This window comes from Protobothrops mucrosquamatus, unplaced genomic scaffold (assembly GCF_001527695.2).
Source record: "Protobothrops mucrosquamatus isolate PMUCROS unplaced genomic scaffold, P.Mucros_1.0 scaffold2478, whole genome shotgun sequence".
Classification (NCBI taxonomy): domain Eukaryota; kingdom Metazoa; phylum Chordata; class Lepidosauria; order Squamata; family Viperidae; genus Protobothrops; species Protobothrops mucrosquamatus.
The window spans coordinates 179,070-202,026 of NW_015388547.1; the positions used below are offsets into that span (position 1 = coordinate 179,070).

The following is a 22,957-nucleotide window of genomic DNA, read 5'->3' on the forward strand; positions in this document are numbered from 1 at the left end:
AAAGCTAGCATAATCTTGGCAAGGATGCGTCTGTAAATTGATAAGATTCGCCTACACTTGGTAAGAATGAATGGTTCTTATATAAACTGATGATAAAATGAAATGACAATAAAATGGAAAGATTTTGCTGTACTGTAATCTGTGCATGATTATCTGTATATAGAGCACTACTGTATACAGTAGTTACTGTGATAGTATTCTCTACAGAGAGTGGTTTTTGTGATTGTGTGTGTGTGTGTGCTTTCAAGTCAGTGTTGACTCCTGGCAACTGCCTGGACAAACTCCTGCAATTTTCTTTCTCAAGAAAGATTTCTCAAACATGATTTGCCAATTGCCACTCCTAGGCCTAAGAGAAAGAGGATTATCCAAGGTCACCCAGCAGGCTTCATATCTAAGCCAGGTGTAGAACTCACAGTCTCCAGTTTCTAGTCTAATGCTTTAGCCACTACACCAAATAGGCTCACAGAGACTACTACTGGATTTAAATTCTTATTTATCAATGAGTAGTAGACAAATCTCCTCGAAGAAGCTAGGATTGGTCACAGTTCATGGAAATGAAGATTTCCACTATGTTTATATTAATCTCATACCTGTCTGGCATAGGTGTATAAGTACATTTATATGCTAAATGTAAGATGTTAAATATTAAAGTTGTCTGGACACAGGTGTTCATCTAGAGAGCTCTGCCAGTTAAGTGACTTGAGGTGATAGTCATAATGGTCAGTAGAGTGCTTTTGAGAGACTGCCGTGTAAGATTTGGTCCACCACTATTGTCCCAACACCTTACTAAGATTGCAGAAGAATGTCCCATTGAAGATGAGATCTTTGGAGGGCTTGCCTTGATGACTCCCATAATAAAGTGGTGATTGTTGGTGTGGATTTGGACACCTTCCAAACTGCATTAACTTCACTTGGATCAAGGAGTTAAGAGCAGAAACCTGATTTGTATGTATTCCTGGGCATAAAGACACAGCAGAGTTTGTGGAAAATTACTGAGGATTTGAAAATGATTGGAGTGCACAAGAATGAAGGTTGAATTTTGGACCAGGCTATAGAGCAGTGTTTCTCATCCTTGACAATTTTAAGGCATGTGGACTTCAACTCCCAGAATTCCACAGCCAGCATTGCTGGCTGTGGAATTCTGGGAATTGAAGTCCACATGCCTTAAAATTGGCAAGGTTGAGAAACACTGCTATAGAGCATAGAATCAGTGGTGTGTCAAGGAGCCTGGCTTTTAAAGGCCTTGAGCCAGGGAAACTAAGTTAAGGGAATCTGGAGACCTCAGGCAGGTCTATCATCACAATAACTCCAAGGGTGAATGGAACTGTAACAGTTGTCTTGGATGAGAGAGAAAATTTATTCATTTTAGACATAGCCCAACTCCAAACTGACTCTGGGCAGCATACAATCAAGGCAGCAGACTAAAAATAGAATATAGTAATTATTACAAAAACAAAGAAGAACCGGCTAGCCACACCCACATACAATATGACAGGGAATTCAAAGCTGGGGGAGAATCACTAATGAGGGAACTGTAGCTGCATACACTAGTAGTTAATATGATTATTGGGTGGGATTGGGTGTTTGTGGAGGTTGAAAAGTACTTAGTGATATTTGATTGAGTTGGGACGTCACTTTTAGTTGGCATCACTAAATTGCTGGTTTCCAGCGGGGCTGGATGAGGCCCTGTAATAATAGCCAGAAGAACTGTCAGGTTTAGAGTGTTGGATGATCTTTATTACTATAATAAAATTTAATATTTTACACTTACACTTCTTCTTATTGGCTTCCAATGCTGCTTTTAACCCATACAACCTAATATGGTTTAGCACTGAGGTAGCTGCAAGGCCATTTTCTTCAGTTAGAATCAGTCAGTCCAATTTGAGTATCCCAGAAGAAACAGCTGCTACTCCATGTTTTCTGTGTGGTGACACATGCTGAAGTTTGCAACTATTGTTATGGGTATACCTTTCTTATGGAAAAGATTCCTTTTAGAAATTAATCTTGTCCCTTTTTTTTGTTTTCTGCAAATTATGAAAAACAACTATTTTGGAGAGCTTATAATAAATAAGCATGTGCCAGTTGGGCTGGTAGTTTTAATTATTTGTTACAGTCGTGCTGATTTTAGTTTATCATTGATGCTTTAGTGAGCATTATGTTATTGTTGCATTTTTTTTGTTATTGTTAACCACTGAAAGGCCAGATGATTGCAATAGAATATACAGTGAATGAAAAGAGATGAAATACATACAGTACCTTACTAGGAGGGCATGTACATTGAATGGCAATTGTATAGCAACTTATGTGGACTGAGACAGTAGGGCAACTTGCTGGCAAATAGTGCAAAATCTTTAGTTCTCGGAGAATTGTTTTTCCAATAGTGGTAGTTTAAGTAAAGGTATAAAGTATGATATTTCAAAAGGTTTACAAATGAAAGGAGCAAGCTTCTTGTTCCTTATCAAAGCAATATGAAAACTTAGCATTTGCTAAATTACAAATGTTCATAAATATGACTAAAGTGTTAATTTGGTCACATTTTATGTATTGTGTGATTGCTATTGTCTTTTAATACATATTAATACTATAATATTTAATATTGTTTTAATATAATATATTGTAGACTGCGTAGTTAAGTAGGATTGAGATAGTATATCAATTTCATACTGTCAATAAACATACTACGGTAGCTTTCAATTTTAATCGCAGTTATGTTTCTGAGCATACTGTTTTATGTTTCTGTTTAATGTAAAAAAAAATCAAAATATAAGAAAAACGATGTTTAAATTTTTATAACCTAGCTTTCCAACTTCTTTATAACTTTAGAGAAAATAGAAAAGTCATATCTGATAAACATAGAAACTGCTTTCAGTGCATTGCAGCTATAGAATTCTAGAATAGAATCAGAACTGAACAGAACAGAACAGAATAACAGAATTGGAAGGGACCTTGGAGGTCTTCTAGTCCAACCCCCTGCGCAGGCAGGAAATCCTATACCATTTCAGACAAATGGTTGTCTAATCTCTTCTTAAAAACTTCCAGTGTTGGAGCATTCACAACTTCTGGAGGCAAGTTGTTTCACTGATTAATTGTTCTAACTGTCAGGAAATTTCTCCTTAGCTCTAGGTTGCTTCTCTCTTTGATTAGTGTTTATTCATTCCTTCTTGTCCTGCCCTCAGGTGCTTCTAAGTAGCACTGATAGTATTATCTGAATATTCAAATTGACCTTTGCTTTAGTTACAGTCATGAAGTTGATCTTCATTTTGGTTCCCATCACTTTAGTTAAGGATTATTTCTGGAAAATGTATCTTAGAGTTGTGTTTCTAGGTACATAAGGACAGAACAATGTGACTACATTACTTACATGGGGAATGAACTGCTTAAAGCAGAAAACAGTATTATGCAAATATTGTAAATCCATAACAATCACCTACTTGGTTTTCTAAATTCTGAAAAAACTACCACTCCTTTTTTTCTTACAGATTTCATAACATAAAGTATCTGATTTGCCTTCAGGAAGAATCCTACGTATTTCTGTGAAAATGGCATTTAACAATTTGACTTCGAAGGCTGTACTGATTTATGATGAATGGATTAAAGATGCTGGTATGTCCTCTTCTTGATAATGTTCCCTTAATTGTGTAATGTATTTCATTATAATTTAACACTTGCTCATAACAACTTATGCATAAATAATGCTTGAAGATATTTTTATGGAAACATGTAGACTGAGAGTAGTTGATAGATATTATTAAATTTGGGTCTTCACAAATTTCTTCATTCTTAATATAGTCTATTTGCATATAGTGTAATTTTTTTGAAGATGCTATTTTAGCATATACTTTTAACATTGTTTTTGAGAAAAGAGAGATGGAAATCATATATCTTTAAAAGATTCTAGTTAAGAATTGGCTTGTGCATTAAGCTGAACATGTAAGAAAGATTAATGTAAGGATGATACAAATAATCTAACTGGCATGTTATAGCAATAGCAATAGCACTTAGATTTATATACCGCCCCATAGTGCTTTATAGCAGGGCTTTTCAATCAGTGGTACGCATACCACAAGTGGTACTTTGGCATGTGGCAGGTGGTACACAACCCTCCTAGACAAGTATAACGGGGGAAAGGGAATGAGCTGAAGTGACGCAAGCCTGAGGGAGAGGAAGCTGGAGCTTCAGGACTGCCTGGGCTCAGCAGAAGCCCCAGGAGCGCTGCAGGGCTCCAGCTAATTGGCTGCAGCTGATTGGCGCTTCCGTAGCTGGAGGTGAATTGAAGAATAAAGGAGGGAGGAGGAGAGGATATAAAAGGAGGTGGTTTTGGCGGGAAAGGGGATGGAGAAGGAACTATGGAAGGAGAGCTCAGCAGGCAGGGAGGAAAAAGAGACAGTGAAGAAGAAGAAACTGTTGCTGGAAGAAAAGGCCCCCTGGTTAGTTTTCTTCAGCCAGGAGAATGCAATCAGCGGTGATGAAATGAAAAGCTGGAAGACCAGCATGTCGGAGAGGAGGTTGGTTTATTTAGTTCTGGATCAGCTGGCAGCTTGATTGGGTTACCATAAGGATTTTTGTGCAGTTTTTACAGCGTTTTGTAATTCAGAGGCTCGGTTTGTGTGCTTTGGTTATTGGAATATTTTAGTCTGTTTCACAAAGGCTAGCAATGAGTCCAAAGTGTTGGCTTCCGTAATTAGTTTTACCCCCTTGAGTTTGTCTATGGCTTTTAGCAAGTTTTCTTTGTAGGTAAACAGGCTTAATGTAAGGTTATCGCTTTTTGCAATTGCCGGAGCCTTTCAAGCTTGGGTTGCAACATTGTGACACACCTGAGGCAGCTTAAAGACACCCCCCCCCCCCGAGTTTAATGTTTTTTTTTATTTTGGGAGGCTTTTATGAGCCTTTCTTGCTTTGTGCTTGATTCCTGTGTCTTTAAAGGTAAGTGAAGGAACTGGGTGTGTATGTGTGCATTCTTACCACACTGTGGAAGGAGAGGAGAGGGAGACAGGAAGAAGGGCCGACCAGCCAGCTGCTAGTGGTGCATATTAATAAATACAGATAAATTCATTATACATTTGTCAGTGCAAAGGGAAAGTGATTCAGCAAAGGAACAGTCACCAAAGAAATTAAAACTGGTACTTTTTTCCTTTTTTTCTACAGTTTGTAATGTTTTATTAAATTATAGAATAAAATACAAAAATACAAAAGCAAATAGGACACAGTGGGGAGGGGAAAGGGGAAAAGTGAGGGGGAGAAGGGAAAAAGGAAAGAAAAGGCATTGACTTCCGATTTCCTCTGTTGCCGTAGAGAAGGAAGCATTAACATTGAACTTCAATTTTTTCTTTTCCATAATATTATAAACTAGCCATTTCTATAACAACAAATGAATTTAATCAGTAAAACCCAAAATCCTCTCTCCCCTTTTTTCAGTCATCAAGTTTTTGACACCTTGCTAAGCACTGGTGGTACTCAAATATCGTCATGTCCTAAAAGTGGTACAATCTGTGAAAAGGTTGAAAAGCCCTGCTTTATAGCACTCTCTGGGCGGTTTACAGAGTCAGCAATCCGGGTCCTTATTTTACCAACTTCAGAAGGATGAAGGCTGAGTCAACCTGGAGCCAGTCAGTATTGACCTCTTGGATATGGACACAGTTAGCCTGCAATTCTGCATTCTAACCACTGCGCCACCAGGGCTCCCACTGTTATTCCCAATGAATAAGATAAGGCAGTGTAATATTTGTTCTGCTTACTGTAAAGATAGCTAATGTCCAACAATCTTAAGGCGTTGACTTCTTTCTCATTTTTCACTAGCTACCAATAGTATCCTTTAAAGAGACACATCAAGATGCTGAATCTAATCTGGCATTTTCCACTCATACCCCCACTAAACATTCATTCAGAAAATGAGAAAGATGACACAATGGAACAGGGAATTTTTATAATCAAAATATATAAATACTTTTGTTTTTGGAAGCATGGGGGTTCACATGTTTTAGCAAATAAAATAATGATTATGATTCAATTCTGATATTCCTTGCTATTGTTTTTAAAAGCATGTATCAATTAAATATTGCAATGCTATTGTTTTAATACTTATGCATTATCATATTCTTTCATGAATCAGACACTGAACTGATGACAGTTGGTGCATTTGGGAAGATGGGGATTGAAGTAACAGGTGACCCTCAGTAGCTTATGAAAGTTTGTGAAAGAACTGAAAATAGAGAAGCTAATTACATATTGAGGACACATGGCAATTTTTTCCCCCTGAACTAGCTTCAAGTCACAATGCAGAACTAAATGTTCCTGCTCATCAAAGGCTTTCTGTCATTAAAACATAAAACTTCTCTAGCTTGGCCATCTTTTATATGAAAGGAAATTATTAGAAGATTTTCCACAACTGATGAAAATTAGTGGTCTGTCATTTACCACAATATAAATGGAGAGATAAAAGTCATGTTTTATTTGAATCTCATCCCAGCATCTATTAAACAGAAGTGAAATTATCTGCATTTTAACTGTTGATTTTAACCTATGCTAGAACACCTCATACATTGACAATATAGATGAATCAGTTTTTCCAATAAAAGAGAATACGTGGAGCGTAGAGTTGTACTACGCATTCTTAATGTGCTGATAATGTTATCTAGTTGAGTAGTGAAATGTCTGCAAGCAAACATCCAAGCTCAAAGCACACTATGAACTCTATGAATTAGTCTTTGTGTTGAAAACTATTGATCAAGCAGAGATGAACTTTTACCTAGATCTTAAAGGAGGAAGCAAATATTGCTAAATTAATAGAATACATTTATGAGGGAGGAAAAATATTTAACTACTGTTTCTTCTACTTATAAATCTCATGAACATAGGTAATTTGTAGATTCATACAAATATTTTAATGTTACCAGTTATGATTTTAGATTTGGCATAAATGAGAAGCCCTTGTGTAATGTATGTGTGAAGGAAACAAGAAACTTAAGATAAAAAAAAAAGTGTTCTTGAACAGATAAACACCCAGCTTAGGTAGGCAAACATTTAGGTTAAGAATATGCTTGTCAAAATCTAAAAAATACTTTTAATATCTCTTTTCCAGATCCACGACTTGATGGCTACCTACTCATGTCTTCACCTTTTCCACAAACACTTATTATTTCAGCTTACATATATTTTGTCACTAATCTGGGGCCAAAGTTCATGAAGGACAGAAAGCCTTTTGATTTGAGGCAAATAATGTTTTTTTACAATTTTGGTGTAGTGGCTCTTTCAGTTTATATGACATATGAGGTAAGTAGAAGATTGCTAATTTTTTCTAATAGTAAGAAATGTACAAAGGATTTCCTCAAAATATTAATGGTTTTATGATGTGAAGAGAAATGTAACCTAGGTATATAGAAGTACTTTTGAAATCCAAGACTACCTTTTAGTTTCCCAGTATAGTGTGTACTGCTATGCACAACCTCCTTGAGATATAATCAGGACTTATAAAATGAGTATTGCCTACTCTTTCTTCTATCACAGTCATATAACAGGTGTTGTAGATAGCTTTGGGTGTAACACACTGGGGACTACTCCAAAAAAATGAGGGATGGGACAAAAAGAAATTTGATTTAATTTCTACCTGAATAAAAAATACAATTTAATGCAATTTATGGGATTCTAACCCAGCCATATAGTTAATTATTTCTCTTTATCAAAGTGATAATATTATACGAACTCTGGAATACCCATTGCTTATAAAGACTGTAAGCAAACTTGGGTCTTTGATATTCTAGGTCAGGGGTGTCAAACTGCTGGCCCATATGCCAGTTGCATCATACGGAGACTGCGCCCAGTTGCCAGTTGCATCATATGGAGGCTGCGCAAAAAAAGCCGTGATATGTCGTGGCACGTCATGTGACGTGGAGAGTTTGACACCCATGTTCTAGGTCAACTTCTTGGAAAAAATATTATGAGACATAACTTAAATAAAATTCTCCTTGTTTCAAATTACATATGTCCCCTGGTAATTCCAAAGGTGCTTTTTCAAAAGACAACTGTACTTTGTTTTTTCTTGAAGACATTTCGCTTCTAATCAAAGAAGCTTCTTCAATCCAGAACTGAAGAAGCTTCTTGGATGAGAAGCAAAAGGTCTTCAAGGAAAAACAAAGTACAGTTATCCTTTGGAAAAAGCATCTTTGGGACAACCATGACCTGGATGACTGAGAATCTCCATAGACATGTCCCTTGGTAGGCTAATCAGAGTATACTTTTAGTAATAAATGATAATAAATAGTTATTTGAAAAAAAAACTTGGGTTTGTGTAGCCATTTAATATGTTCTCTGCTCAAATGCTTCTAGAAATTGGGATATAGCATTACTTGCTTGGCAAAGGGAAAGAAAGAGAGAGGCAGGCCATGGACATGCCCACTGAACCTAGTACACCATTTGTTGTCTACCAAGTGCTTTGGACTATAACTCCTGAATTCTCCAACCTGCTCACTATAAAGGCTGTGCTCGCTAGGAAGTTTTGAGAATTAAATTCTACACATTTTGAAGGCATTGTTTGTAAGAAAGTCAGCCTGCTTGTATATATTTAAGCAGTACACTCAGCAATTCAGGCTGAGTATACATGTCACACTAAGCCATTTAGAGCTTAGCAAATCTCGACATAAAAAGCATTTCCTTGGGGCTATGTAGTATTCATGAATGGTGTGTATGGTGTGGGTCCTCCTTACTGTAATTATTTATGCAATTCAATGTTTTGTATATATATATATATATATATATATATATATATATATATATATATATATATATATATATATATATATGTAGGTCTTTGGTCATTCAGAAAACACACACACACACACACACACACACACACACAGACATATATATATATATATATATATATAATTATTTTAAAAATGCAAGTCCCAGGTATATTCATAATAGAAAAAACTACTAAAAACGTTGATCTCCGAGACAAAAAGTTTTTTGTCTCAGAGATCAACGTTTTTAATAGTTTTTTCTATTTTATAAATCCTTTTCTTCTCTTTCTAGTTCCTCATGTCTGGATGGGCTACAGGCTATACATTTCGTTGTGATATAGTTGACTATTCCAGGTCACCTATGGCTCTCAGGGTGAGTATTGTAATGATACTATGTCCCTGGCCATTTTACTGCATTGCTCATCCAAAAGTGTTGCAAGAGACTGAATTTTGTAAAACTGAACAACTAGCCATGAGATACATCTACTCAAATTTAATATAAAGCAAGAGATGACTTCTGTTTAGGCTTATGGAAATTTCTAAAAAAATAAGTCATATTATATAGCTTCATGATTGCTAGGAGTCAAAAATGACTTGATGGCACATTATCAGTTAATCAATTATGTAGCTTCTCTTTCCTTTTAGAGGCTTCTCTGTATTCTGTCTCAGGAATAATGATATGGGGATATTTCAGTTCTACAAAAGTGTTGCATGTCAGTTTGACACTGTAGGTATAAAATATTCACTGTGCTTAATCAAATGGAGAATTTTCATACAGTACTGAGTTTAATCAATATTTTTGCTGTTTATAGATGGTTCGTATCTGCTGGTTGTATTATTTTTCCAAATTTATTGAGTTGCTAGATACTGTGAGTATGATTATATGGTTTAATAAATATATTCTGGTCTCTGTACATAATCTAAGGTTAATTAATAAATAATATCATATTTCAGGCATTTCTTTGTCTATTGAGAATTTTTCATCACTGGAAGAAATGTTAAGTTAGTTCTACTGGATGAGTGAAAACTTTCTGAATATTATAGTCTAATTAGTATGGAAAATCAGATAGCTTAGCTCTTCAGATATCCTTGGAATGCAAGTTCCAGAATTCTAAGCTATGCTAGCTGAGATTTTTGGGAGCAGCATTTTTAATACCTCTAAATATGTTAAAGGAAAAGTACACTATAAAACTGAGATCCAAAGAGTTCCAGAAAACCCTTTGGCTCTTTGTTAGAGGAGACAATCTTTCCAATTTTTATTTCCCAATCCAGTTATCCAATCTTATGAAGTTGGTTTGAAATAGAGTTCTGTATGATAGATTTATGATTCACATGCACTATTCAAGTGCTTTTAGGAGGACCCATGGCTCTTTAATAGGGTATATGACTTACATAATGGACAGAGAATATATTTTATAGGTCAGCAAGTGAATGGCCACAATTCCCAGTAGCTTCTATGACTGATTGGGGGGAATTCTAGGTATTGTAGATCAACAAAGTTGAAGGTTTTTAATAGCTAGTACTGGGAATAACTCTGCCAGAGATGGTAGAGAATTGATGATAAGGAGGAGACAATACTTGTTAGAAGGACCAGTAGCCTGACTTGATCTAAATCAACTTCTTTTATTTTGAACCAATTACTTTGGTCTTTGAAAGTGTGCTAAAGTTTTTAGTTTATTTTCACCTCTAAAATGTAAATCAGATGACACAAACTTTTAAATATACTGTATTGACTTTTCTATTCACATTGCTCATTTTAAATATGATTCATTTCAGATCTTCTTTGTCCTTCGAAAAAAGAATGCCCAGGTGACATTCTTACATGTCTTTCATCATTCAATCATGCCATGGACCTGGTGGTTTGGAGTCAAATTTGCTGCAGGTAGTCAAAACTTCAGTTTTCAAGTTGAAGATTGCCTTTAAATAAAGGCAGAGTTTTGTGGACCGGGGGGGGGGGGAGTTGTGTCAACAACTGGCCAAGTCACAAAACTAGTATTCTATTGCTTTGGTGCATTTGGTCTCCAGATAGCTTACCTAGCTGTTGAAAAAAGCAGTCTTTTTCTTCTAGTTTGTGTCAGGTTATTCTGCAACACTTGAATTCTCTCAGGTGCAAGATCTATCATGAGCCAAATCAGAGCATCAGCAAACCCATAATTAAGCTGAGATCTATAAATCCTTGAAGGTCTCAATAGTGTTATAGGAAAAAAATGAGAAGAGGACAGGAAGCAGATAGGAAAAAAAACAAAAACTGTGTGTGATCGATCATACAGCATAAAGACTGTTTGAAACCTGCTCCCCCCTGCCCCCCCCCCGTGTTAAACTCAAGTGCAAACAAGGTGAACTTCATGTAATGATAATGAATATTTGAGAAAATGTTCTTAATGATACCATTGCTTCCTATTTTGAGGAAAGAGATTATTTGGAAGAAAAGATGAAACAAAGAATTACTAATTATCTTTTCATATAAAAGAACTGGAAGAGGCAATTCTGTTAGTCTACTGGAGAATCTATGAAAAAATAAGGGAATGGGTGCCCAGCTAGAAAGCTCCTTGAGTTCCTGTCCTCTCTTCCCACTTTTTAATTCTGGCATTTTGAGGAAGGAAGAATGAATGAATGAATAAATGAATGAATAAATGAATGAATGAATGAATGGAGGGAGGAAAGAAAGAAAGAAAGAAAGAAAGAAAGAAAGAAAGAAAGAAAGAAAGAAAGAAAAAGAGAAAGAGAGCTGAAATTAGGCAAGTCAGAAAAGATAATGTTTATGCCTACCTATGGTTTGTCTGTAGTGAATAAAGAGGGGAGACTGGATCTTCATGATGCAGACACCAACTGCTACCTATAGAGCACTCCCCCATTCATGTCCCTTGTTCCTTCCCCCCTTCTGAGAGGCATAATAATATGCTCCTGTAGATTTCTAAGCCAATTATTTTTGTATTAGCAAAATAGATTATGATATTCAGACAAGGGAATGAGAAAGATTATTATTTGCTGCATAACAGATAATCAGCTTGACTCAACTCATAATGTCTTTCTTTCAAAATAAATATCAAGTTTATCAAAGCATATTCATATATTATTAATAACTAGTAGGGAAACATTTCAATTTGCAAATCTTTGTGATTGGGTTTATGTCACTCAGCAAGCTATTATTTATCCATGGTTTATTAAATAAATCATACTTTAGATTTAATACAATATGAGACATCCACATTATGATACACAATTTCCTAGGGAAGGAAGCAAAGCTTAATGGAAGAAGAAAATCAAATTTATGCAATAAAACTAAAATCTTAAGAGTCCTAATGAGTTTCCTTTGAAATGTACTATATGAAACCAACACCCATCTTAATTTTAGAAAGCATTAGGCTGAATTAATCTGCCTGAATAAATAATTGATTGTGGACAGTAACCAATTAACAGCATAAAATTTAGAGAAGGCTGATATGAGGAAGAGATTGCTTTAGTTTCTCATCTGTTATCTTGATTGTGATCAAAAACTCGTTGAATATAAGTTATCTGAGACTTTATTTTACAGTATAAGGAAATTTAGTAGCATAGATTTTTATCAGGAAAGGAATATAATGTATGATCTTTTTTCTACTAGGCAGTTTGAAGAGAGATAAAATTAACTCTCTGCTAATAACATAATAACACTATTGCTGCACAGAAAGTGTAATGGAAACTTGAAACCAACTTCCAGTGCAGGTAGTGTTTAAACATACTTGGAATAAACATTGGTCTATCATCTAAGAAAAACATTAAAAATAAAATCAACAAAAAATAAAACTAAATTTTAAAATAAAAATAAAATTAAAAATTAATAACAATTAATTAAACAGAAAACAAAAAAGCAGAACAAAAACTCAAGGGGTAGACTTGATGGACCACTGGGTCTTTTTCTGCCATCAGTTTTCTATATTTTATTCTGTTTTAACATGATCAAAAATGCAGTTTATGAATGCATGTAGCATAGGTTCAAAGGCTTTTCAGCAGTATGAATCCTCTAAAACAGAAGCTAATAGCTCATAAATATTTATGGGACTCAGTTAGTTAGCATGCCAATAAAGTACTAAATGCCAAACAAAATAGATGTGAGTGTTTTGGGTTTCCATTAGGTGTGTTCTATAAATTCTGCCTCTGTCAGAGCTAATAATTAAATATTTAAATGAGAGGTGATTATTTCCATATTTGATAATGCACAAAGTTCAGCCATGGAGCAGTAGTTGGCCCTGTGACAGCTCAAGGAGAAAAAAATAGTGCCTAGACTATGCACATTACAGATGTCTATTTCTACATATTTGTTTGGTTTCTAAAATATTGTGTGAACTTAGCTGTATGGCTTATTCAACAAACCATGCTTAAGCCAACATGTCTAAATCAAACATACATCAATAAAAATAATTATTTCATTTTTATATGTTAGTACTGTGAATCCACATTGTTACTCTCTTATAATGAATAAGAGATGCATTTAATTTAACCTGGAAAAAGCTACAGTATAGTGTCCCAAAGGTGCTTTTTCAAAAGACAACTGGACATTTTTTTTCCTTGAAGACGTTTTGCTTCTCATCCAAGCTTCTTCAGTTCAGAACTGAAGAAGCTTCTTGAATGAGAAGTGAAACGTCTTCAAGGAAAAACAAAATCTACTTGCCTTTGGAAAAAAATCACCCTTGGAACAACCTTGATCTGGAGGACTGAGAATCTCCAGAGACAGCTTCAGAATAGTGCTAAATACATTAAAGTAGCCAAACTATGAGCCTTTTATACCAGATTTCTAGAGGTGCACTTGAAAATGGGATCAAAAGCAGTATGATTGTGTTTTAATTTAGTGCATTACCCTTTAAAGTCCATTCATACATTTTCTGGACTTATACTAGGAGCTAAGCTGCCTTTCTCCACTTTTTTTTCCTGACAGATAAGTTGGGCTTATTGAGAGAGACTGACTGGTCCAAATTCACTGAGTAGGTTTTCATTGCAAATGTGGACTTGAAGCTGTTTCCTGATTATATTTTAGTCCAGCAATTTGATCACTATACTGTGGTGTAGCATATTACAAAGTATAGCAAAAAGAAACCCATTGAATGGGTAAATTATTTGTAACACATGACACAGAGGAAGCATTCCTCTCCAATGCCTATTTTATTTGACACAGAAGATCATAAAATTAGAAGAGACCTTAGAAATAATCTAGGCCAACTCTTTGCCCAGCACAAGATTCACTAAAGGGTCTTTAATGACCCTCCAGGTTTTGTTTGAAGTGAAGTACTCTGCTTTATGTGGCAGTTTGTTGACTGACACTCAGAAAATTCCTCTTGGCATACAGCCTTGTTTACTTCCTTGTAGCTATAACCCATTGGTTCTGATTCTGCCCTTTGGGCCCATAGAGAATAAATTTGCTCCCTTTTCTAAATGCAGTCCTTCAGGTATTTAAAGACTGCTATCATATCTTCCCTCTGTTGTCTTTCCTGGCCCCAGACCCTTTAACCATTGGGCTTGGTTTCCAGACCCTTCATCATCTTGGTAGCTCTCCTCTGAACTTGCTCCACCTTGTCTTTTGAACTATGGTGCCCAGAATTGTGCCAAGCGGAATCTGACCAGAGCAGAGTTTAACATTTATTCCCTGTGATCTTGACTCTGTGTTCTTGTTAATACAGCCTAGGATAGAAATTGCCTTTTTCACTTGCTGAATCACATTGCTGGCTCATGTTTGACTTTGACATGGATTCCCAGATACCTTCATACATGTTTCTGCCAAGCTGCTGATAAGGTTGCTGCAGCAACCTTTTTTTTAAAAAAAAGGATCTTATGTGCCTTTCTTTCTAGTGACCTTAAATCAGGGGAGTCAAACTGCCGGTCTGCGGTCCGGTTGCATCATGCGGAGGCTGCATCCACCCCAGCTCCAGCAATATGAAAAAAGCCATGATAGGTCGTGACACATCACGTGACACGGCGAGTTTGACACTCATGCCTTAAATCCTTGTTTTAGCCAGCACAGCTGTTAAGCAATGAAAGAGTCTGACTAGAACAATGGTAAATTTGTCTTTGCTGGAAGTTTTCAAACAGGCTGGTTGATTATCCACCAAGGATGATTAAATGGAATCCTGTACTGAAGAGGGGGTTGGACTAGATGACCCAGAAGGTCTCTTCCAACTTATATATTCTTTAATTCTTTGAAGCCAATGCCTCCCCATCCAATACTTAACGCCTTTTATTATACCCATTTCTCCCCATTAAATTCTATTCTATTCATTTTAGTTCACAGCTGAAGTCTGTTTAAAACATTTTTGCATTTCTTCTCTCTCCCCACCTCCTGCTTTGTATTATCTGCAGACTTGATAAATCTCCCCTCCCATCTCTCCTCCATGACATTGATCAACATATTGAACAGTACAGTGACATTTAACTTTGGATACTTCCTTGCAAACTGAAGTGAAGCCTTTAATGAGTGCTCAATCAGCCACTTGTGAGTGCCTCTAGTATTTTTACCACTGTAGCCCATAACTTATCATTTTACTAAGCAGAATATCATGCAACTTTGATGAAGGCTTTACAAAATGGCTACAGCTTTTCCCTGACTACTAAGCTAGAAAGTCTGTGAAAGAAGGTCAGCTTCACAGCCTTGCAGAAGATATTGACCCCTATGTTCCATGGAAGGAGGGGGCTCTACTTAGGCCCACGTATGGGGTACCTGAAGCAGAGACAGGGCTTTCATTTTGCAGACTCCCTACTCACAATGGGCAGGCTATTCTGTAGGAGATGGGCTTCCAAGCTCAGAGTCACATAGGAGTATAAAATTAATAACCAGCACTTTGAATTATGCCTGGAAAAGAACTGAGAACAATAATGAGTGTACATGGACAAATTTAGGGATATGTGCATCAAATTCTTTTTCTCTTTAGGTAGAATCCATCCTAAGCTGCTAAAGGCAGTATTCTCTGATGCCCGTTAGAAAAAAACTCTCCAGGTGAGATTTGAAGACAATAAAGAATGCAACCTTGCTTGTTCACTAAGAACACAATACAGGAAGTCCTCGACTTACGACCAAGGTTGAGCCCAAAACTTTTGTTGCTAAGTGAAACATTTGTTAAGTGAGTTTTTCTCCATTTTACAACCTTTCTTGCCACAGTTGCTAAGTGAATCACTGCAGGTGTTAAGTCAGTAACACGGTTGTTAAGTGAATCTGGCTTCCCCATTGACTTTGCTTCTCAAAAGGTTGCAAAAGGGGATCACATGACCCTGGGAAACTGCAATTGTCATAAATATGAGTCAGTTGCCAAATGTCTGAATTTTGATCACATGACTACGGGGATACTGCAATGGTCGTAAATGTGAAAAATGGTCATAAGTCACTTTTTCAGTGCCATTGTAACTTTGAATGGTTACTAAATGAATTGTTGTAAATCGAGGACTACCTGTAATTAATTTATGTAATAGAAAATCATTTTCTTTCAATAAAAAAATAAAACAAGTAGAGTGATATTGCTCTCCTGTTGAGAGAGATACAGCCAAAACATACGGGCAACAATAATGTAGGCAGCTTGGGTGAGCAACAGTCCTTTTCATCATATTACTATGCACAATCTGAAACAGATGGCAAAATTTAGTTAAAATGTGTGCCATAACACTATGCATCTAAAATAATTGTTCATGAGCTTGAATGTTGTGGTAAGCTGATGCTGCAACAAACTTAAATAATGGTAAAGTACTAAATGCCAAACAAATAGAATGGATGTGAGTGTTTTGGATTTCCATTCTATTTGTTCTATACATTTTGCCTCTGTCAGAGCTAGTAATTAAATATCTAAATGAGAAGTGATTATTTCCATATTTGATAATGCACAAAGTTCAGCCATGGAGCAGTAGTTGGCCCTGTGGCAGCTCAAGGAGAAAAAAATAGTGCCTAGACCCGTGGTGGCGAACCTATGGCATGTGTGCCACAGGTGGCACGCAGAGCCCTCTCTGTGGGCACACGTGCCGTCGCCACAGTCCTAGGCCTTCAGCTGGGTTTTATAAAACCTTTTCGCTTTAGGCCTCCGCCTCCGTGTGCAAAAAAAAAGAAGGTTCAATCAATCAATCAATTTCAACTTCTCGCGGGAAAAATAAAGATCTCGCAAAGTTGGAATTGATTGATGGAACTTTTTAGTCCCACCCAGTCTGCCATTCCCACCACAGCCACGCCTACTCAATTGGCCACACCCACCCGGCACCCGACAATACATAAGTGGGTTTTGGGTTGCAGTTTGGCCACTCAGTCTCTAAAAGCTTCGCCATCAGCTTCGCACACTACAGATGTCTATTTCTACATATTTGTTTGGTTTCTAGAATATTGTGAAAGAATCATCAGAGCTGCATGTGGGATTAAAGGAAAATAAATAACTTGCTGGACAAGCTCCATACAAATTATTTAGGCACTCTTGCTTAACACGGCTCCAGTTTTAACTTGCTGTAGATTCTGCTATAGGCTTCCGGTTTATTACTTCCCTTAGGCTTGACAGAAGATCTAATTAAAAGCTGCACAAAAAGCACTCTATTCAGTTTCCACTGTTGCAGATTGAGTATAATCGATGTGAATTTTTGTGAACCAAACAGCAGTATTAGATATTTTGAAAAAAATTTCAGACCTACAACAGCCATTCTTTAGGCATAACCATATCCTGTTTAAAACATGTTGAGCCCTAATCACTGATTCCAAACGTTGGCTGTTCTCCGTCTTGATGAAAACTAGTTAATAATTTCCCCTCAATAATGGCAACGAGATACCAGTTCTCTGTAACTGAGAAGTTACTTCATCCTGTATTCAAAGACTTTCAACAATCACTTCCTAAAAAAAAAAAAAATTGAAATAGGTTTCAAATAGAAGTAGTGATTAATTAGATGCATGATAGTAAAAGGAAAATTGATAAAAATATAAAGTTTATTATTGTAGCTGACTGAAAATCAGCTAAAGCAGAAATAAGGAACAGTGATGTAAAAATAGGATGGAGGTAGTGGAAGAGGAAGAGACTGAATAGAAAACTGCTTTAAAATGAAATATAAAAGAAATAGTCTGGAAACAAATGCAAATAAGCCTAAATCTATTCCTAACTTATGCCACTTGTTGTTGTTGTTTAAATAGCAACCCATGTCTTGTCATTTTAAAAAGAGCAAGTGCTCAAAAACCTGTCTGCAAAACTTGTCTGTTATTGTATCTGGAGGTGTGCAAGATATACTAACCAGCTGCAATTAAAGATATACAACCTGCACATTCCGGGAATTGGGATTTCAATCATGTTGTGGGGAAAATAGAGGAGGAAGTTGTGTTGCATATATTTGCCACCTTAAGTTATTTATAAAAATAATAAAGATAGCATATAAGTATGTCATGGTTCCGATAGATGAAACCCTTCAAAAGAACTTCAAGGCAAAAATTCTTCCTTAAAGAACATTTTATTCAGGAAACAAAGTATCGGCACTACATAGTTGAACCCAAAACTAGATCCTCTTCCCCTAGATACAAAGTAACAAATTGCAATTCCCACTCCCAAAAAGCAGTCATAAATCACGTTCTCCAATTAACCTGAAATGCGGGCTTTCTCCCAGGTCCTCAACCCGCCAAAATGTTATCAGTTTGTCCTTGGGTTCCCACAGGGCAGCATTATTATTATGGCTAGCTGAGCTCAAGCATTCACCCAACCCCCTTCCTGAACCTGATTTCTAAATAGAAGAAAAAGCATGTTAAAAGCAAAGAGAAAATGGCTGCGATTTTCATCAGTTGTCAGAGCAGGAACATCCAATGTTTATAGCGTTGACAAAGTAAATAAAAACAAAAATAAATTAAAAATCATCTGTTTGTTACTGTATGTCTTTGTTTTTCCATACACTGTTTAATATTTATGAGATATTGTAGTTACTATTTTTGTGTGAAAATAAATAACCAGGATAAAGCTTGGGAAACCTGAGTTCAAATTCCCATTCTGTCATGAAACTCTCCAGAGACTCTTTGGAAAGTTTCTCAATCTCATGACCCTAAGGCTCCAAGAGGACCAGAAGGGAATGGTTTTTGGGGTTTTTTTGAACCCTGCATACTTTCTCACAGCTTCTGATGTAGGTGCACTTTTATCAGTTATTTTTCTATTGATGTTAATATGAGCAGGAGTATATAAAAACCTCCAAAATATAGAAATAAATATTGAGGCATTGCCTTATCAATTAGATTTATTTGTTTGAGCACAAAAATCTGATATGTTTTATTCTTATTTTAACCTGAGAACCACTTAGTTCTTAAATACCACAAGTAAACAGCCGTTTTACTTGAATCCACTCTTGGTTACCCCCCAGCTTTCTTCACTTCATTAGGTGAATGCAAGTTATTTTGCTGCTAAATAAATAGAGAGCCTGATCAGGCTAATGTAGAGGGTGTCCAGCATGGATAATTATTCCTTTTGTGAAGTTCCTTCTTAAGTCTTCCTCCTACTCTTTAGAATTACTCTATAGTGAGTTTGTTTGCAAATAATGGTGGTGTTGGTACAGATTGAGCTCTATCCATTCATTTTAACCATTCAACCTCTCTAACCATGTGCCCTCCAAATGCACGGAAACATATAATTCCCAGAATTCCTAATCAGTATCTATTTATGTAATCAGTAGGAGTTGAAAACAGCTTGATGGTAAATAATCACTATGTTGAGTGCAAATCCTGTGTGTTGTGATTGGGCTTCATTTGAAGGGTAGCACTTTGGGAAGTTTGCACTGTAGCACCACATGTAGCTTTTTGCCATACAGAATTTTTTTTCTAAATGGTATCTACCCATTGCACCAACATACAGTTTAGCTTTATATTAGATGCTAGGATAAAATGTGTTTGGTTACTTTATAGCTCAGAATGATATATGAACCTAGGCAGCTATGTTAACTGAGTAAATTGTGTATTATTAGTTAGCCATGCATTAGCTGGTCATAAACACTATAGTAGAAATCTATGAAAACAGGATTGAGGTACATTGTTGAATGCTTATTATTTCTTGTGTTTCTCTGATATGTCTCAACTATGACATGCTTTGGACTGATAATAAAAAATTGATTACATGACTGAGACAGATCTTGCTTCCCTTTCTACAGGAGGTTTAGGAACATTCCACGGTATGCTCAACTGTATGGTTCATGTGATCATGTACTCCTACTATGGACTTTGTACACTGGGGCCAGCATTCCATAAGCACTTGTGGTGGAAAAAATATCTGACAACTGTACAATTGGTAAGTAACTTTGAAAGGAGGTACAGGAAAAAAAAAGGCTTAGATTTGAATGATTTATACTTACAAAAGATAAATAGGCACATTATAAAGTTGTGAGCTAGCTAGATATATCACATTTTCCACTCTGGTGCTTCCATACAGCCTGAGGTCTCTCAAAACGATGATTACATAGTGAGTATAAGATTATCTGTATTAACAGATGTTATTTATTTGTGATTTTGGGTATCTTACAAAGATTAAAACAAAATATAAAAGAAAATGATACAATAAAGCAATGAAATAAAACATGCTGAGGAAAGGCGCAAGATTCATATAATTAAAATAGCGTCATATATTATCCTGGGATAGCACAGAGTGAAAAAAAACAGATCTTCAGAGCTTTCTTAAAGGCCATCAAACTCAGAACCATCAAAATTTTAGGAGGGGAATGTTGATCCAAGTTATTTTAGTTTTTATTGTTACATCTGAGTCTTGATATTTTACAACCAACTGCTTTAAGAAGGATGTAGTTTATCATTTGTCTGCCTGCCTGAGCAGATAGGAGCATGTTGCCAACTTTGCCTGGATTCCACAGCTAAGCAGGTTAAGTCTAGTTTGAAATGGGGCAGTTTGTGAATATTATAAAATGGGTGGATGGATGGATGGGCTCTCCAGGGAATTTGCATTTACACCAACCCAACTCACCACCTTGGCTTGTTGCCCCATCTTACAAATGCTCCAGGTGAGAAGATCTGATCTCTTGTTGGCATTTCCCTTTCTCTTCCTGATGCCCTCTTCTCTCCAACTGTTGGTCTGTACAAAGGGGACAGAAATACTTATCACAGCTCTAAAATGCTTTTGTAGACATGTGTCCTGAAATGTAATAATAGGCCTTAAGGAAACTGCAATCCAAATAATTCCATCTTAGTTCTGTCCTAATTCTTCTTCTCTACTTGATTTAAAAGTAATATCTTTTTACTAATATATTTATTAAATTTCAAAAACAAATATTAAAATACAAGCTAAAATAAAGGAGAAAAGTGACAAAAATATCTTCAGTATAACAAAAATGACTTCCAACTTTTTTTTAAAGCAGAGATAACATAATACAACTTTTCTAAGTTTAAATGAATATCAATATTTAAAATATTGTAACATACTAATAATCATAATTCTAAAAATTCAATATTTACAATATATTCTTAATTTTAATCTAACTCAATAAATTGTCAAATATGAATAACTATGTATTTAAAATCCATAATATTTCTTTAGTCACTTCATATCTAGTTTTCAGGTCCAAAGTCAGAAAGTAAAATTTCTTCTTCTCTTATAAGAAATCTAAATGAATTTTTTTTTACAGGTGCAGTTCATCTTGGTGACAATGCATATAGGGCAAATCTACCTCATGGATAATTGTCAGTATCAGTATCCTATTTTCATGTTCATCATTGGGCTCTACGGATCTTTGTTTTTAATCCTGTTTCTACATTTTTGGTATAATGCTTATACTAAGGGTCACCGGCTCCCAAAACATTTGCAAAATGGTATTAGCAGAAACAAAAATGAATGAAGGCTCAGCTACAAAACAAGATCTTCAACATGCAGTACTTGACAATCAAGAGGCTTCAGTGCACAGCACACTGGATGTTTTGTATATGGTTTTCCTGGACAAGAAAATATATTTTATTATAAATTATTTGGAATTTAAATTTGATGTGAGGAAAAATAAAAACTATTACAACCAGCAAATTTCAGCAATAAAGTACATATTGGGAATTTAGTAGCATATTTACAATTTAGTGGCACTCTTAAATGCTTATGTATCTTCATTATGAAAATGAAGTGTGTTTGATAAGTATACAACAATACTTTGAGCACTGATGAGGATACATTAATTTCAACTGGGTCCCAACTTCTTTAGGCTGTTTTTATCTGAAATGGAAAAGTTTCATGGATGGTACAAAGGGTATGAACCTCACTGTTAAAGTATCTATCAACTTTGTTTTATACAAACTGTACTATTGTATATTAAAAACTATGATTCATAAGTCTTCAACTATTTAATTTTTTTTTACGTGTCTTAGGGTTTTAATAATGGGATGGTTTGAAGGAAACATTCCCCCCCCCTCTGAATTTGTAGAACAATACCCGTATGCTTGCTAAATTGCCATCATGTTTTAAAGTAAAGGCCAGCTTTTTCTGGAATCAGCTCAAGTTTATTAAGATGAAGAGTTTGTTAGACTGACAGGACCACAGCAAAAGCCCAATGATCGTCTCTGGGAAAGGCTATTAGCAGTTTAATGGATCCCAAGTCAGAGTAAAAGAGAATTTCTTTAGTGGATCTAAAATTCAGTTTTACATTTACACCAACTCTTTGCCTAGGTTTCAGTCTCTCCATTGCTTGACCCAGAAGCCCTGGACCACAAGGAACTGTTTTGATTACAAATGCCAGAATATGTAAACAAGATTTGAGATACTACCTGGAACTTCTGCCAGTTGTAATCACTTGATCTAGAAGGCTCAGTGATTTAGGGAAATCTGAATATAATCAAGCATGATTTTAAAACAAATAACTGTTAAAGGGATATGCTTATGAAGCAGAAAAACGAAGAAACTCTCACGTATTAACCTAAGATTATGCAAACCATGACTAAGCAAATTATAATTAGCTCAGTTGCCACCAAAGTTAAGAGAGGCTTAAAGGGCATCCTCCATTCTTGGCTAGCCTTTGTGCCAGGAAGGTGGAGGAATTTAAGGACGTCAATCCTTGCACCATCCATATAATGGGAAGGGATGGATTTCTCCCAAATTCTGCGATTATGCAGTATCGATTTTAGCAAGAAGCCACTGAAGCCAGAGCAGCAACGTCACCTGCTTGCAATACAAAGTTGAAACAGCAGAACAAGCGCGCAAAAGCATTGCCTGACATTATTAGCCCGTTCCTTTTATCTCGCTACCACTCAGTGATTGGTGACGGAGAAAAGGAGCGGAAGAACTCATTGGGGG

At 36.0% G+C, this 22,957-nt stretch overlaps 1 protein-coding gene across 1 annotated transcript; it reads left to right on the forward strand.

Moving 5' to 3' along the window:
• Positions 1 to 3,498: 3,498 nt before the first annotated feature.
• On the forward strand, positions 3,499 to 21,981 carry ELOVL7 (ELOVL fatty acid elongase 7). Its single transcript, XM_015825088.1, has 7 exons — positions 3,499 to 3,603; positions 7,079 to 7,269; positions 9,028 to 9,108; positions 9,548 to 9,604; positions 10,512 to 10,617; positions 19,833 to 19,969; positions 21,312 to 21,981. The coding sequence occupies exons 1-7, from the start codon at positions 3,540 to 3,542 to the stop codon at positions 21,519 to 21,521; spliced, it is 846 nt and encodes a 281-aa protein (XP_015680574.1). The 5' UTR covers positions 3,499 to 3,539; the 3' UTR covers positions 21,522 to 21,981.
• Positions 21,982 to 22,957: the final 976 nt, after the last annotated feature.

Excerpts from the sequence above, each read along its gene's own strand:
- ELOVL7 (XM_015825088.1), top strand. The coding sequence starts at position 3,540 with ATGGCATTTAACAATTTGACTTCGAAGGCTGTACTGATTTATGATGAA. Across the intron at positions 7,270-9,027 it reads CAGTTTATATGACATATGAG|TTCCTCATGTCTGGATGGGC; the intron begins GTAAGTAGAAGA and ends TTCTCTTTCTAG. Across the intron at positions 19,970-21,311 it reads ATCTGACAACTGTACAATTG|GTGCAGTTCATCTTGGTGAC; the intron begins GTAAGTAACTTT and ends TTTTTTTTACAG.